The 14,452-nt window shown below is 44.6% G+C and overlaps 2 protein-coding genes across 2 annotated transcripts; both read right to left on the minus strand.

Moving 5' to 3' along the window:
* Positions 1-777: 777 nt before the first annotated feature.
* Positions 778-6,769, minus strand: LOC129737286 (E3 ubiquitin-protein ligase RBBP6-like). Its single transcript, XM_055725985.1, has 8 exons — positions 6,740-6,769; positions 4,703-4,791; positions 4,498-4,594; positions 3,520-3,659; positions 2,437-2,606; positions 1,549-1,652; positions 935-1,099; positions 778-822 (listed from the first exon to the last, which is right to left on the minus strand). The coding sequence occupies exons 1-8, from the start codon at positions 6,767-6,769 to the stop codon at positions 778-780; spliced, it is 840 nt and encodes a 279-aa protein (XP_055581960.1).
* A 1,498-nt stretch (positions 6,770-8,267) lies between these two features.
* LOC129737258 (E3 ubiquitin-protein ligase RBBP6-like) lies at positions 8,268-13,529 on the minus strand. The gene is made up of 3 exons (XM_055725678.1): positions 13,200-13,529; positions 10,869-10,968; positions 8,268-8,325 (listed from the first exon to the last, which is right to left on the minus strand). The coding sequence occupies exons 1-3, from the start codon at positions 13,363-13,365 to the stop codon at positions 8,268-8,270; spliced, it is 324 nt and encodes a 107-aa protein (XP_055581653.1). The 5' UTR covers positions 13,366-13,529.
* Between the last annotated feature and the right edge of the window lie 923 nt (positions 13,530-14,452).

A 14,452-nucleotide genomic window follows, 5' to 3' on the forward strand; every position in this document is an offset into this window, starting at 1 on the left:
CGATGCACACTTATAATCTATCCATAACAAATACATACCAAAAGGAAGAACTAACTGGTAGGGCAATAACAGCAAAAACAGATTCCTCTCTCTCCAACGGAGAGAAAGCAGCTTGGCTATTTGAGATGACTAGACTAAAGAAATTCAAAATGGTCATAAAAAAACAGCACTGACTCTTCCAACAATTTGCTCCATCACTAAGTCATTAAGAATCAAATGTTGGAGGCTGACTTCAATTGGGAAATCAGTTTCTTCAGCCCTATCCAGCCAGTAAGTAATTCGAAAGGGTGGCTTTGCACCTCATCCTGTCGTTATGTTTAATTTTGATATATACTTACGGTTTCCTCCAAAAGCGTTTCTTTTTCAGAGTCTACTTTTGGGTCACATACTGGAGTTTTATTTGTAATCGTTTTACTGCAAGCACAGATCCCCTTTGTTAGAGCCAACTCAAGCTGAGCCACTTAAAAATGAATTGCCACTTGTATTCTCCACAGCTATCTGTGCATACGCATTTCATTATAAATCAGCTACTGTAGAAGTAATGTAGGTGTTACAGCCTGGTTTAACAGGTTACAAGTCATCAGAGACTGAATTTCTGTGAAATACTTACAGTCCCCAGCCTGGTCTGCCACCTGCTGAGCGAACCGCACTGGCTCTCATTGGCTGACCTTTTGGAGTAGGGAGAGGAAAAAGAAATAAATCCCATTCAGTTCATCTGAAGATAATTTTTTTAGAAGAAATTCTAAAGTTACGGTCACTCACCAGGTGTGGGTATTTTTAGCTCTTGGGGGCCCAGAAGACATGGTACTGCTGGTTGTCTTGCTACAGGAACCGGAAAGCCCTTGTGAATAAATGCAAACAGTTGGAAAATAAGCTCTAATAAATACTGTATTTCAAAAGCATATGTTGAAATAAAACTTAACAGACCGCTGACTGACAGAGAGGAAGATTTAGAAAGTTTGGTGGCAGTCACCTGAGCAGCAGGTGTCACAGTCACAAGTGGTCGTGCAGGCGGTGACGGCGGCTGTCGCTGCTGCTGCTGAATCTCCTTATGGAGCCCTGTTGTGTAGCCGGTTCCATTGTGGAAGTTGTTCACAGCCTAGAGGCAGAAGAACATGGACAAAAAGATCAAAGTGTCAGATTATGATGACAATAGATGAAGAAAAGCCTCCACAGGGTAAAATGACTTGTATAGTCCTGTACATGCTATCAAGCCTAGAGTAAAGCAGCACACAGAGATAGGAACACATCACATGAAACACTGCTATTAAGGACTGGTAGCTCAGAGTATCTGTAGTTAAAGGACTTCAGTGTTAACAGCGAATCTGAGAGGCAGGCAAGCGTGTTTAGACAAAAGTTTGACCTGAGTTTGCCTGATTATCTCTAAAGAGTTGTCAGCTTCTGTAACAACAGACAATGCATTTGAAAAGTAAATGCAGCCTTATTCAGTTTATCCTTCTTTAAGGAGATGTCAATAATTTCCTCCCTTTCAGCTTTTTACAAACAGACTTTCCTTACAAACAGTTGATGAAAAAGTCACCACGTTACCTGGCGCAGGAAGTTGTTGGCAACTAAAGCGTCAGGAGAAACACCTGTCTGATGACACGCCGGGCAAGTATGTTCCTCCGATTCCAGTAAAGCTGTTCTAATACCTGTGTGTAATTAGAAGCGTCAAAATAGGTTTCAGCCAAAGTAGGGAAATCTTTGGGGTTCTCATCAATTATAAGAACACACAGACGATTAATGGCTGGATATGGTCTTGAATGGAGAGCATGAAGCTATAAATGTTCATTAGTGTAAAAAATGCCCAGTATGCAGCAAATCGCTATACAGTTTTGACATTTCCCTGTTGTAACAGCTGAAGACCATAGAGTGGGCTGTGTCCTGATGTTTGGACTAGTCTTTTTTCTACTACCGAGTACAGCAAGAAGCCACCAACATCAAGGCTAATGAACAAAGCACATCTCAAAAAGCCATGAGTCGGTTCGAGTTTTGAAGGTTTAACCAACTCCTGTGGCAAAGAATGTAGATTAAATGCCCGACTGCCTGTTTGTGGCGGACCAGAGTCAGTCACCAGAGCTGGCTCTATAGTTGTGTATGAGAGAAAGAGCTGTGGACAAACTACGTGCATTCCATATCTAATACTGTATTCACCTGCACAATTATGCACTCTTCTCGTACTCGACCTTCCGCATGTGAAGAAGATTTGACTAGATACACAGAAAGGGAAAAAAGCTCTTTGGCCTTTGGGTTTGTTTTTTTTTTTCCCCCCCATTACGGAGAAGAGGCCTTTCCTACTCCGGGCGTACTGAAGTATGAAATAGACCTGGTAGCACAGGTGATCTCCTATTCCTGCTTTCAGAAGATCTGATGTGGTGTTTTGGATTAAAAAACACGGGAGGGGAGTTTACTCCTTACATTACATTACGCACTTACATTCGTCACAATAACTTGCTCCACAGCATGGAATAAGCGCTGCATCCGTCACTGGATCTTTACAAATGGGACATAACAACTCGTTTGGAACAGGCCTGTCTGCGGAGGAGGAGGAGGGCTCCTCTGGTAAAAAGGGTGGCTTTTCCTTTTTCTCTCTAGCATAAGCTTCCCTGGAGGGCAGGTGGGGAAGGAAAAAGAAAAAAGTGAAAGATGGGAAAGGAAAAATTTTCCAAGCTTTGGATTTTATCAAACAAAGGTAATAGATGGAAGTCTTCTCACTCCACATTGGCTTTCTACAACGTAGGCATTTACGCTAAATGACTTCTCTAGAGCCACACTATCAGAAGAAGAAGGAGGGGGGAACATTTTTCCTTCTGCAGAACTCTCCCATCCGTTGGATCAACTACAAAATGAGCTCAGACTAGAAAAATAATTGCTTGACAGCTAGAGAGCAGGGGAAAGGAATCCCACCTCTCCTTTGCCAGAGGGTAAGTGCAAATTGCTGGATCAGGGTAAAGTTCGTCCCCAAGTAATTTCATTTTGTAAATGAAAGAAGTCTGTGCTACAGCTTCTACAACAGGAGATCCATGACAGAAAAAGGGAAGTGCTACCGAGTGCACTTTCCAACAGCCACTCCTGTCAGCACACAGCAGTAATTTCTTAGTTTATAGCAACAGGAACACTTCAGCCCGTTTCACACATGAGATTTGTTAAAAGTCAGAGGAGGAGGAAATCTCAGTCCAAGGGCTATTTGTTAAATTTTGCAAGAAGCCTTTGAAACATAAACCAGAAGCAAAATGAGCATTCAGAGAGAATGATGCCAGCTGGAAACACTACTGAAATGCCTTGCAGAAACACAGGTTCTTAGCATACCCCAAGGTCAGCCAGCTTCCCGGGGCATGAACAGTAGGACTACTCTATTTCAATATGGGAAAGTATTGCAGATTTTAAGGTTAAGATACGACGGTAGTGCTTCCTCCCTCGTAATTAGAGGCTGGCCACCTCGGCTGCATTGCCACTCAGACATTTACGCATGGTTGCTCTCATTCGCATTTTGGTCGGTCCGATTAATTCCATACTTACGCATTAATAGTTGGTATTGCGTATTTCCCAGCCTTTGTCAGCATGGCACCTTTTGTGTTGGGATCCTTCACCTCCACCAGGAAACTCCTTGGAATTCCGGTGCTCCTTTTAATTCTGCAAACAGGCTCCACATTTTTGTCCTGTTGAGAACAGAAATGCAGACATCTCTCCTCTTCAGACGCACACTTAAAATGACGTTTCAGAGATAATTTTAAGCAGCGAAAGCCTTTAATCCCCTCCTTTTACCTAACATAATGGCTGCTCGACTCAAACTCCTGCTTTCCCCAACGAGCATAGCCAGGACGTACCACAGGTTTGAGCAGAGTTTTGAACCCAGTCGTCATTCTTTGGCTTAACTTCAGGACCCTTCAGGGTGAAACAGCCCTTTGCTCACCGTCCGCTCAGAGCAGAGGCACAAACCTGTTCCCCCTCCAAAGCCCCTGGGCAACGTGTGAGAGCTTAATTCAGGGCTCCGAATCAGCCCCCATGGAAACTTACATTCACATCTATATAGGAAGGCTGAATTCATCCCTCCTGCACGTACATTCAGGGACTGATGTTAAACGGCATGAATATTCAGCCAGAGGCTTCTGTAGTTAAAACTGACAGATACTCAATAGACGGGGTCGACAGAAACCTCTTGTTTTTAGAGGAAATACCAACAACTTTGAACTGTCATTAGAAAGAGTTAGAACCAGGAACATTTCCAGTACTATTGAAATAGATACAAATATGTATGAAAGTTCACTGAGAAAGATCTATGGACATCTTTAATGTCTGTGACCTAGAGAAAAAAAAAGTTTCACATTTAGAATTCCAAGTTTCCCTTGAATTTGGGAGGGCTTTGCAACATTGCCATGTAACATTTCGCCCCGAGAGAAACAATTCTTACTGGGAGTGTTCATGTCTTTGTCACATAAATGCCAAGGTAAAAAACCCTAAAAGCTCGGTAACACCAGAGGCCTGCCCCAATCTTACCCTATTTACCGGGCAGTTCTTGGCATAGTGGCCAGGTTTTCCACAGCAAAAGCAACTGGATGATGGTGGAGGCAGATCCAAGGGTTCCCTCAAGTAACTAGAAGGTTTGGGGAAAAAAAGGAAAAGCTATGCATGTGTCTCTCTTCTTAAAAGAAACATCTCCATACTTTTTCCATAACCTTTGAAGATCACATTTGATACTTACTTGGATGGATCGTATTCATGGCAGGACTGTATCATCATCGCCTTTATCTTATCCTCTTCGGAAGCATTGGCTTCAGCCAGGTTGGCAGTCTGTTTAACAGGTAATGGTTATTTGACACACACATTAGGCTACAAATAGGCTCTCTTTGTACCTTACATAAAGACTTGTGAAGCCAATCCAAGTTTTGTCCAAGCGGACTGAAGCTATGTGTAGAAAAAAGCCCACCAGCCAGCATTTTGAAGCTGGTCTTTAAGCTCCAGACTAGTCAAAGAAGCTAGCCATGGTACATTTAACTGAGAAAGATGTGTGCAAGTAGCAGTATTTACATTCTGCAGTGTCAAAAGGACACACAACTTCAGAGTCGTGGCAGTTGGTTTTGCTTGCTGAAATTCAGCTTCAGACCCAGAAGCATTAAAAGGAATCAAGCTTTCTATAATCCCTCAGCAAGAGAAAAGATTCTTTTCAGCAGACATCTGACCATCATGTGCTGTAGGCAGTCCAAACCGCACGGTTCCGCCCCCTCCCCCACCGCCACTCGCTTCTTCATAGGAAGTGACTGAACTACAATTTTTTTCCAGTTGTCACTGTCCTTTTAACACGCAAATTGTAATATAAACCTTACGCAGAACTAGATCTTCGAACTATGGAAGCCAGATGGGTTTTTTTACACAGTACTTCTTCAAATGTTTCTATTACACACTAGTCCAGATACAAGCAGGGTCAAAGGGGGTGACTGTAAATTATTTGGAACTTCAAGCACCTATCCTACAGACCAACTGCTCATGTTTTCCTTTTTACATGCATTCACTCACGAAAGCAACCAACTAGTTTCCACATGTTATTTCATCTAGCTGTTCCATATACGCAGGAACATAATCCAGATCTCCATCTATGAAATCATTTCCAGTAACATTTGCAGAGAACTTTTTATAGACACTTGACTGATTTGTCTGAACCCAAATGGTTTACAAAACACATCCAAAACCCACAACACATTTCTAGGAACAGACCACCATTCAAATATGGCATTCAATACATAGTCATAACAAAGCAGAAAAGTTCTTACTACACATTGCCTCCTGTGCCAGCCTGCACTAAAGAGGCTAGGGTAACAGTTCGGAGCTGCTTTGTTACCTATCTCCGTATTTCTGAAATCTTTGAATTTCTCAAAAGCTTGGACAGTTTTCCACATTTTAGAGTAAATTTCACATGACTTTACAGAACCAAGGGACAGCCCTGAGGGAGACCAATGTCTTTTGGTGGCTGCTTCCCAAACTAATTCTGCACACACCTCCACCCCCACCCCCACCCTGCCGCAAAATGTTAATTAACACAATTAAATTTATTAAGAAAATAAATAAATGCAGCGAGCGAGGGAAGACGTTCCCAGTGGGAAGGATTTCTTTCTCTTGGACATGAGCTCTGGCCTTCATTTTCAGAGGAAAGAACTAGCTCCTCTGCGTTAGGCCCTGCCTTCTCTAGTCTTTGTAACTTTAAAGACTATGCTTTTAATCACTTCTGTGGCTAGCACTACGCCTCTTCACCAAGTGCAATCACTAGTGTTTCCCGAGACAACGTTACACGTTGCTGAGCACAAAATACAAGCAGTTCCATTACAAAACATGCTTTCAGGCGGTCACGTCTGCTGATGTGCCTCGCATAAACACTGGCACAGTCCTATCAACAATTAGGTGCACTTGCACACTTTTCACAGTCTGCATGTAAACAAATTAGGTTGCGTCGTCCTCTATCTGTATGCCACAATTCAAGCAGTCCCGCACCATTCAAAGAATGGATCTGTAACTGTAATGACTAAAAATTCAAAAACAGCCATGCAATTGTCCATGTTCCAGAAACACGTCTGTTCCGGCTGTTGCAAAGGCCCTAGAAATGTCCATGACTTACAGCCAATTAAATCCTGCTGTAAAAATGGTGTTAGTTTCCAATGAACAATGAGCGGGACGTATGAAAAATGGTAAACAGCTTCTGAAGTGCTGCTTCTTTGTGTCTTGCAGATGAGTAACACTGCAGCATTACACTGAGGCCAATAAGGTGCTCCCCTTCCATCTTCCCAAGCTGGGAACTACTCTCTACAGGATAGTATCAAAGTAATATTTTAAAGTTAGGAGAAACACTCTGAATTATTAACAATTAATGTTTTGCTCATATTACAGCAGTTATCCAGCTAGAGAGCACAGTGTAAGGTTTGAAAATACAAGGATACACACCCACACCCACCCCTTTCTTTTTAACACGATTTCACAAGCAAGTACATCTAAGCATACCTTAATAAGCTGGGCCAGAGAAAGAGGTGCGGAAGGGTCGCCAATCTATTCAGAAAAATTAAACACATACTCAAGTTCTACAATCAAAACAGAGCAATAGTTCACCCCTACTGCTGTATGAAAGCCTGCGCTATATCCTCTGAGTGTCACTGGAAGAGCCACCTCCAAGCCAGTGGAATTTATACTTGTTCAAAACAAAGTCCAAACCTTAAACAGCTTAAGTATGCCTACGTTGTTAATGAGAAGAAACTAAAGCAACCAACCCCTCCTGAGATCAACCTATTGCTCAGAATACCTCAGAGGGGGACCCTTGTCAAATGCTCACAACTGCTTAAAAGACGGAGGGTTAAGGAAGCTGTCCATTTGCAGCTCGAAAGGATCTAAAAAAATTATTTCCGTTTATTTGAGTAGGAAGTGTCACTACAGGAAACATTGTCAGTGCAGTTTATAAATTAATCAGTTAATAGCTCATCATTTACTAAATGCACACAAGTATGATTCATGAATGCAGTATAGTTTTTGCGCTGTCTTTCATTTACTTTAATTAGACCCCAAGTTCACGAATTTCTAGATTAAGTTATCCTAAGAGCTTACAAAGTGATCAGATCCAGTGACCTAGAGCTCATGTAATGCCTCACTCCATTCTAGTGAAGAACAAGCAGTTATACTTACAGATGAAAACCAACCACCACCACAAAGTAATGTTTGTACTATGAGGGCTATTTTGAAATGCATCGTTGCACGTAGCATACCCCCCAAGGGCCAAGTGGAGATCTAGGCCATTACTAGTCAAGTGTCTCCTCGAGTTACTTATTCATGTCTTAGCAGCAGAACAACAGTGTTTTCTGACCGGAAGAAAAATGCTGCCCCTTTTCCAAATGTAAATTCAAAGTGGTGGCGTACTGAAGAGTGGCACCAAGTTCAGTGGTGCAAACCTTGAACCTACAAGCTCTAAAAATGAGCATACATTATCGGTACAACACACAGTCACACAAGAAATATTCTAGCCTATTCAGTACGAAATGCAATGCGTTACTAGGCACAAATACCATTATTCACATTAGAACCGCGCAAATGTTGGCATTGCTCAGTTTTCACTATGCTGAATCAAATACATTGGATTTACAGCATACACTATGTTTCACTGGAAAATATGTTTGAGATATATATATTATAAATATTATATATAAAACATATATATTTTATATATTTTATATATATTAAAAAATTAGTACAAGGCTACATTTCTTAGACTTAGGTGCAGCATGTAGAAAAAAGTTTCAGCTTGTGTTTTTACATACCTCTTTTGATGTTCTACTCGCTGGCCCAGTTCGACTTCTAGAAGAAGAAAGAAAGATGATCAGAACTTAAAATAAAGCACTCGTAACCAACATAAAGCAGGGAAAACAGTTTATAAAACCTGAACATCAAAACATTGTGTACTGGCAGTCTTATGAATACGGAAATTTATTTCTATACATAAAGTGTGCTCTCCTGGTGCATTCAGTGCAATTGAAATAAAACCCAAAATCCCATTCCTTCTTTGCCCCCAATGACTCTAAGATACAGAATACAGCAGTGCAAGAAGAAGTCCTCAGATATTTTCTTTCTGCTCTCTAAGTACCAAAACTGTGAAGACTGTGCTACATTTTTCTGTTCTTAAATAGTCAGCCATCCAAATACGAAGGCACCTTCAGGCAATCTGTATAGCCCCACTACCACAAATAGGTACCAGATAGAGCACTTTGGTTTCTACACTCCTCTGACAAAACGAGAACAGTTGTCTGTAGAAAAGTGTTTCTTGGTGGAAGCCCAAGCACTGTGTTCAGGTACCTACCATACTTAGCCTAAAGTGACTACAAATAGCAGTAGAAACATCACCTGAAAGCAGTTCCTAGGATTTTCTGAGATCGAGGAGGCCTGTGTTAAAAAAATAAGAAAAAAAGTCTTGATTACCAGAACTTCCTTTAAGATCATCTTGAACATGCTACAATATTTTAGGGAACACTTATGACACGCAAGCCCTTGCCGAGATTCCACATACTCATTGGTCTGTACCTGCATGCTACTCATGAATCAAACATGCAACCGCCCATCTAGTTAACAAACAATTCATACCTCATCCAAAGCGTCCCACGAGCAGAGGCAACCCAAAGGCTGCTGTGCAAGTCCTGCACAAATAGAAAGGCTCATACTTCCTGCCACTGCTACACCACCACCAGGCTCGCAAGTACAGCCACGTACCTCCTGAAGATGAGGAAGCGCGAGGAAAAGGTTTAGATTACCACACCATGGTTTCTTCATCCACTTGCCTTGAGGAAGATACTACAAGGTGACTAACGCATTCCTGAAGGCCTCTCCACCATGACAGCATGCATTCACCATTCCCAAACATTAACAACTCTACCAGTTGTTTCCACAATGGTTCCAGCTGAAGGAATAGAAAGCTGACCTGCCTGATCCATTTGCAACTTTAGCAGAGCAGCGGCATTCATCCCTTATCCCCACGTGCAGGTGCTTCTTGGATCTTTGATGCTAGTGGCACCTAGCCTCTCATTTTAGGGCAGCATTCCAACACCAGGAGAGGGTGTCATCCAACCAGAAATGGAGGCTATATTGACAAGACAGCACTAAGCATCCCGATCTAAATTAACCCCCCAAACAAGGCCATGCTTAGCAGCACAGCGCTGTGGCATCCAGAAACTCTTGGTAGTGCCTGAAAGCACTAATATGCCCAAAGCTTACAGGAGAGCCACATAAATTCAGGGGGGTTTGCTTGCAGATGCTTCATGGGTAATAGGATGCTGCTGTACTGTTTGTTTGAGACACGCTGAAACTCGCCGGTATACTTTATTTATTGAGAACTAACATTAGAAAGACACGGCATAACCACAAGTCAATAATATCTACTAATGGTGGAGGAGAGGTCTGTCTTGAAGAAGGCTGGAAAACATGACCATTCAAACCATGCTGACGCAGCTGATACAGAACTGGACTGGACAAATACATCGATGACAGCAACAATGCTTTAGTCAGGCTTACATTTGAATATCTGCAATTGTAATCAGATCTCTGTCCTCCATAAATCTGAGGAATACAGCAGTAATACCTGGAGCACAGAGAGCAGCTTAGGGTGAAATCAAACTTAGAAAGGTAACTACCAACATTTGGGAATGTGCCCAACTGCTTTCTGAGCTTCAGGTTTGGAAAAGATCAACTGCTCCTTCACCGTCCTGGCACAAAAGGCAATACGCTTTAGGACGTTGCTCTTTTTCTCTTGCCCGACACAGGCACTGTCTTTAGGAAACTAATAGGAATCACTTAAGAATGAAACTTCTTGTTCGCACGGTTTGCCAGCTGGCCACTCTCAGTCTTTCCTCTGGAGACAGCATGCAGCCCCGCCACCCCCACCCCTCTGGGGTGTAAGAATACCCTGCCCCCCCGCCCCCAAACAAAGGAAGCAGTCAAACACTGGGACTCGGACTGCTGGCAGATGGGAACCAATTACCAGTTCACACTGCAATGTGTCTCTCCGTTTACTCTAAAAGCAATACAAGCAAAAGCATAAAATAAGGAATCTCTCTGCATAGAGGAAACAGGATGGAGAACTTGACTCTCAGAAAAACCAACCCCAAGAACAAACCCAATTCAAACGTCTGAACAGCTACCACTGTTGGACTTTGAATGCCACGTCCCAGCGGGCTGAAAAATCTAAGTCTGCTTTGGGACAGATACATTCAAATCTGCCCTGTCACAACACAATTTAACAGCAGCTTTAACAAGAAAGAGACAACCGGAATGCCTCCGTAAACCAACAGCCACAAAGAAGGTGAACACACTGAAACCCCTCCCAAAGAACACAACGCGTTATGGCTACTTACCCAAGGTCTGCCTTGCCGGTAGCTTTAACTCCTCTAACAGGGACTCTCCTAACAGTTACCGATGAGTGCCTTGGAATCAGGGCATTGTCATCTGTGTATTCTGAAAACAACATCAATACAGAGAAAGCATCAGTCAGTTCGTAAGAGTGATATTAATATGTCATGACATAGCACTTCAGGGAACCCTTTACGGATAGAAAAGCAACATTTTACACACAGCGTCATGCTTTTATCATGTCCACACACTCACGGTACCTTTCCAGAAATCTTCAGGTCTGATAGTCAAACACAAGCAGCAAAATCTTTTCCATTTGTTTTGAATCGTTTCAATGCCAACAGCAAAATGGTCTCTAAAGTCACTAAAGCAGAGTCTGCTAAAACATGAGGCTCTTTCCTGATCTAACTTTCATTGCTTTTGCTCCTGTTAGCTTACAAAACCCTAGAACATGTCTCTATAATAGCGAGCACGGAAGAGGACACCCCCACCCCGCCTCCCACCTTTTAAAACACATCCCAACCATCCATTTTGCCTTCCCACCATCTTCAAAAAGAGTCCACCATCTCTTTTTTTTCCCCCCAGTGATGTGTAAAATCCTGTTTACTTTTAGCTTCTATTAGCATTGCTTCTATTACGAGATTTCCGTGATCACGCGGCTCAGAAAACTCTGAACAAGTTGGCCATCTTCACTCAAGGTTCACTGAAGGGTCTTTCCAAGATCATGCCAACATTTAGTCAGGACTCCTGCACAAAGTTATAAAACCCACTACCATATCTCCACAGGGAGGATCTCCAAGAACCCCCTTTAGGCAGAGCATCCAGGCCTAGTTCTTTCCTTCATCTTCTGAAGGTGACTTTAAGCACGTAGATGCTGTCCAATAAAAACGGAAAGTCACGGTTATGTATAAAACCCCAAAATCTGGCATACACATAAATGACACCGAAATGTATTCCTTAGCTTTGCTCTGACAACCGCTGGGGAATTTTTTGCATTTTCACAGGGAAAACACCCTTACAAAAGTTCCAGTAAGCATCTGTGTCACAACCTGTACGTCTGCCTCTACCTGCGTGTCTGTCTCTACTGCTGTATATGACACGCGATCCCGTAACACCCCCAAGACCCCTAACACCGTGCTGTTAAGTCTGCTCACAGATACTCTCCTGAACCTACTTTACCTATCTGTAGGTAAACAGTGTCTTTAGGTCCAACCACTTGAAAGGCTGGGGCCAAAGTTACAGTTACCGCAGCAGGCATGTTATTCTGTTTAAGTTTTAATACATCAAAGAGGAAGAGGAAAAAATCCTATGAGTACACATTGTAAAGACAAGACTGTTGTGGGAATGTCACAGAACCACAGGAAAAAAGAAAAAAAACCCCAACCGATAAAATTTGAATGTTTAAGGAATGGAGATGGTTTCCAAGTCTTTGTATTTCTGACAAGTCATATTCCAAAGTCTTTAATCACATGCAAGCTTTGCCAGACGGTAGATTACCAAACTGAAACAGCACACTAAGTAATACAAAACCATTACCGTCTCTGAGAATCAAGCACCATTTCTCAGATTCAAAAGAACTTAGGGTTTCTCTAAGAACATTTCTAGGTATATTCACCATAACTGATCTGCCATAAAACTTCAGTACTGCCCTGACACCGTTTAACACGCAGTACCACGACAAAAATGCACCGTTTGAAAGAAATGAAGAAATGATGCTCAATAGCATCTGAATGAATGTGTAGCATGGTGCAGCAAAGAAGCTGTATTAGCAAGAAATGCCAAGTATACTTTAGACAGAACACTCGTCTACAAGATGGCTTTCCAGGGTCTGCATAGATTCTCACTCACAGATACACCCTTGATCCAAAACGTTGCTACTGAGCAGTTTCTGCAGCAGCCAAGCACCGCTTTTCCAACGCGGTGGAGTAAAAGTAGCTGAAGACAAATTTCAGTCACCAAACCCACTTTTTTTTCCCCTTTAAATTAGCCACCCACTCCTTTTCTATCATGTTCAGCCTTCTCTGCCGGCTTTCAAAGAAATCTGGCAGGTCTGTGATGACAAGGCATTGTCCCACATTCCCTTATCGTTTTAGCTAGAAGGGTTCCCAGAAACCAAACCTCTTCCACGCGCGGTGTCGCACACGGACCCCGTACGCTGCTGTGCCTGGCTGCGCACACAGCCCTGACGGCAGCTGCCAGCGCACAACCACGGAAGAGCAGCTCTGAGGCCCCAGCACAAGTCACCGCTGCCGGCCGTGGCCCAACCGCCCCACTGGCCGCCTGCGCCATCGCCAGCCGGCCGGTCCCCGGTCCCCGCGCCCGCCGCCCCCACGCACCTTCCATGGTCTGGGCGTTGGTGACCTGCAGGTCGCAGTGGGTCGCCTTCAGCCTCTCGCGGCCCATGATCTGGCGCCTGAGGTCGCGCAGGGAGATGTGGGGGCCGTGAAAGGTGACCACATCGGAGTTCAGCCTGGAGGAGAACTTGTAGTGGACACACGACATGGCCGGGGCCAGGCGGTGCCCGCTCCGCGATGGCACCTCACGCAGCAGCTGGCCTCGCGGCCCCCACAGCAGGTCAGGGCCCACCGAGGGGCTGGGGCCAGCAGCGCGGGCTGAGCCCGCCGGCTCCTCCTCGCAGCCCCGGTGGGAGGACGATGGGGACAGGCCCTGGCTCGGCCTCCGCTCCCTCCTCGCACCAGCGCTGCCAGGCCAAGCTGCTCGCTATGGCAACCCAGGCGGCTCCGCATTGTGACAGAGGGGCTCAGGGGGCCACTCAGCGCCCCTGGGGGAGGGGCCTTCATCAGCCCCGCCTGGGCCGCCGGTGTCCCTGCTGTCCCCCAGCCTGTCACCGCCCCGTGCCCTGTCACCCCCCAGGCTGTCACGGCCTGCTGTCCCCTCCTGTCACCCTCGATGCTGCCACTGCCTGCTGTCCCCTCCTGTCACCACGCAGGCTGTCATGGCCTGCTGTCCCCTCCTGTCACCCCCATGCTGTCCCAATCTGCTGTCCCCTCCTGTCATCCCCAGGTTTTCACGGCCTGCTGTCCCCTCCTGTCACCTCCCAGGCTGTCATGGCCTGCTGTCCCCTCCTGTCACCACCCAGGCTGTCACTGCCTGCTGTCCCCTCCGGTAACCCCCAGGCCTGTCCCTGCCTACTGTCCCCTCTGGTCACACTCCACACTGCCACTGCCTGCTGTCCCCTCCTGTCATCCCCAGGCTGTCACTACCTGGTGACATAAGCTACATAAGATAAAAAAGAAAAAAACCAAAACGAAAACCTGCTTAGGTGAACACCAAAACACCCATGACTTTCTCAGACTCTTCACTACCCCACATGTGAGTCAAGGGACAGGATCTCCCAAAGGCTCTTTTGCAGGCACTTCCTGAAGACACCCCCACCCCCCACCCCACCCTGCTTTTCTACAAGTGCACAAAGAGGTGAAGAAGAGTTTCATGTTTAAGTTAAAGGAGGCAGTTTCTGAAATTAGCTTAGGTGAAAAAACCAAGGTGGTGTACTCATGGATTTTCTCCTCTGCAAAGCCATGAAGAAAACATGAACCACACTCCCCAAAGGCAAAGGAGCAAACTGAGG

Source organism: Falco cherrug, chromosome 13 (assembly GCF_023634085.1).
Source record: "Falco cherrug isolate bFalChe1 chromosome 13, bFalChe1.pri, whole genome shotgun sequence".
Taxonomy (NCBI): domain Eukaryota; kingdom Metazoa; phylum Chordata; class Aves; order Falconiformes; family Falconidae; genus Falco; species Falco cherrug.

Coding starts and splice junctions, on each gene's coding strand:
- LOC129737286 (XM_055725985.1), bottom strand. CDS start 6,769: ATGGAAGGGGAGCACCTTATTGGCCTCAGT. Junction 3,660..4,497: donor AGAACTGCCCGGTAAATAGG/GTAAGATTGGGG, acceptor TGTTCTCAACAG/GACAAAAATGTGGAGCCTGT. Junction 1,653..2,436: donor AGCAAGTTATTGTGACGAAT/GTAAGTGCGTAA, acceptor AATTACACACAG/GTATTAGAACAGCTTTACTG.
- LOC129737258 (XM_055725678.1), bottom strand. CDS start 13,365: ATGTCGTGTGTCCACTACAAGTTCTCCTCCAGGCTGAACTCCGATGTG. Junction 10,969..13,199: donor CAACGCCCAGACCATGGAAG/GTGCGTGGGGGC, acceptor TGTTGTTTTCAG/AATACACAGATGACAATGCC. Junction 8,326..10,868: donor ACCGGCAAGGCAGACCTTGG/GTAAGTAGCCAT, acceptor TTCTTCTTCTAG/AAGTCGAACTGGGCCAGCGA.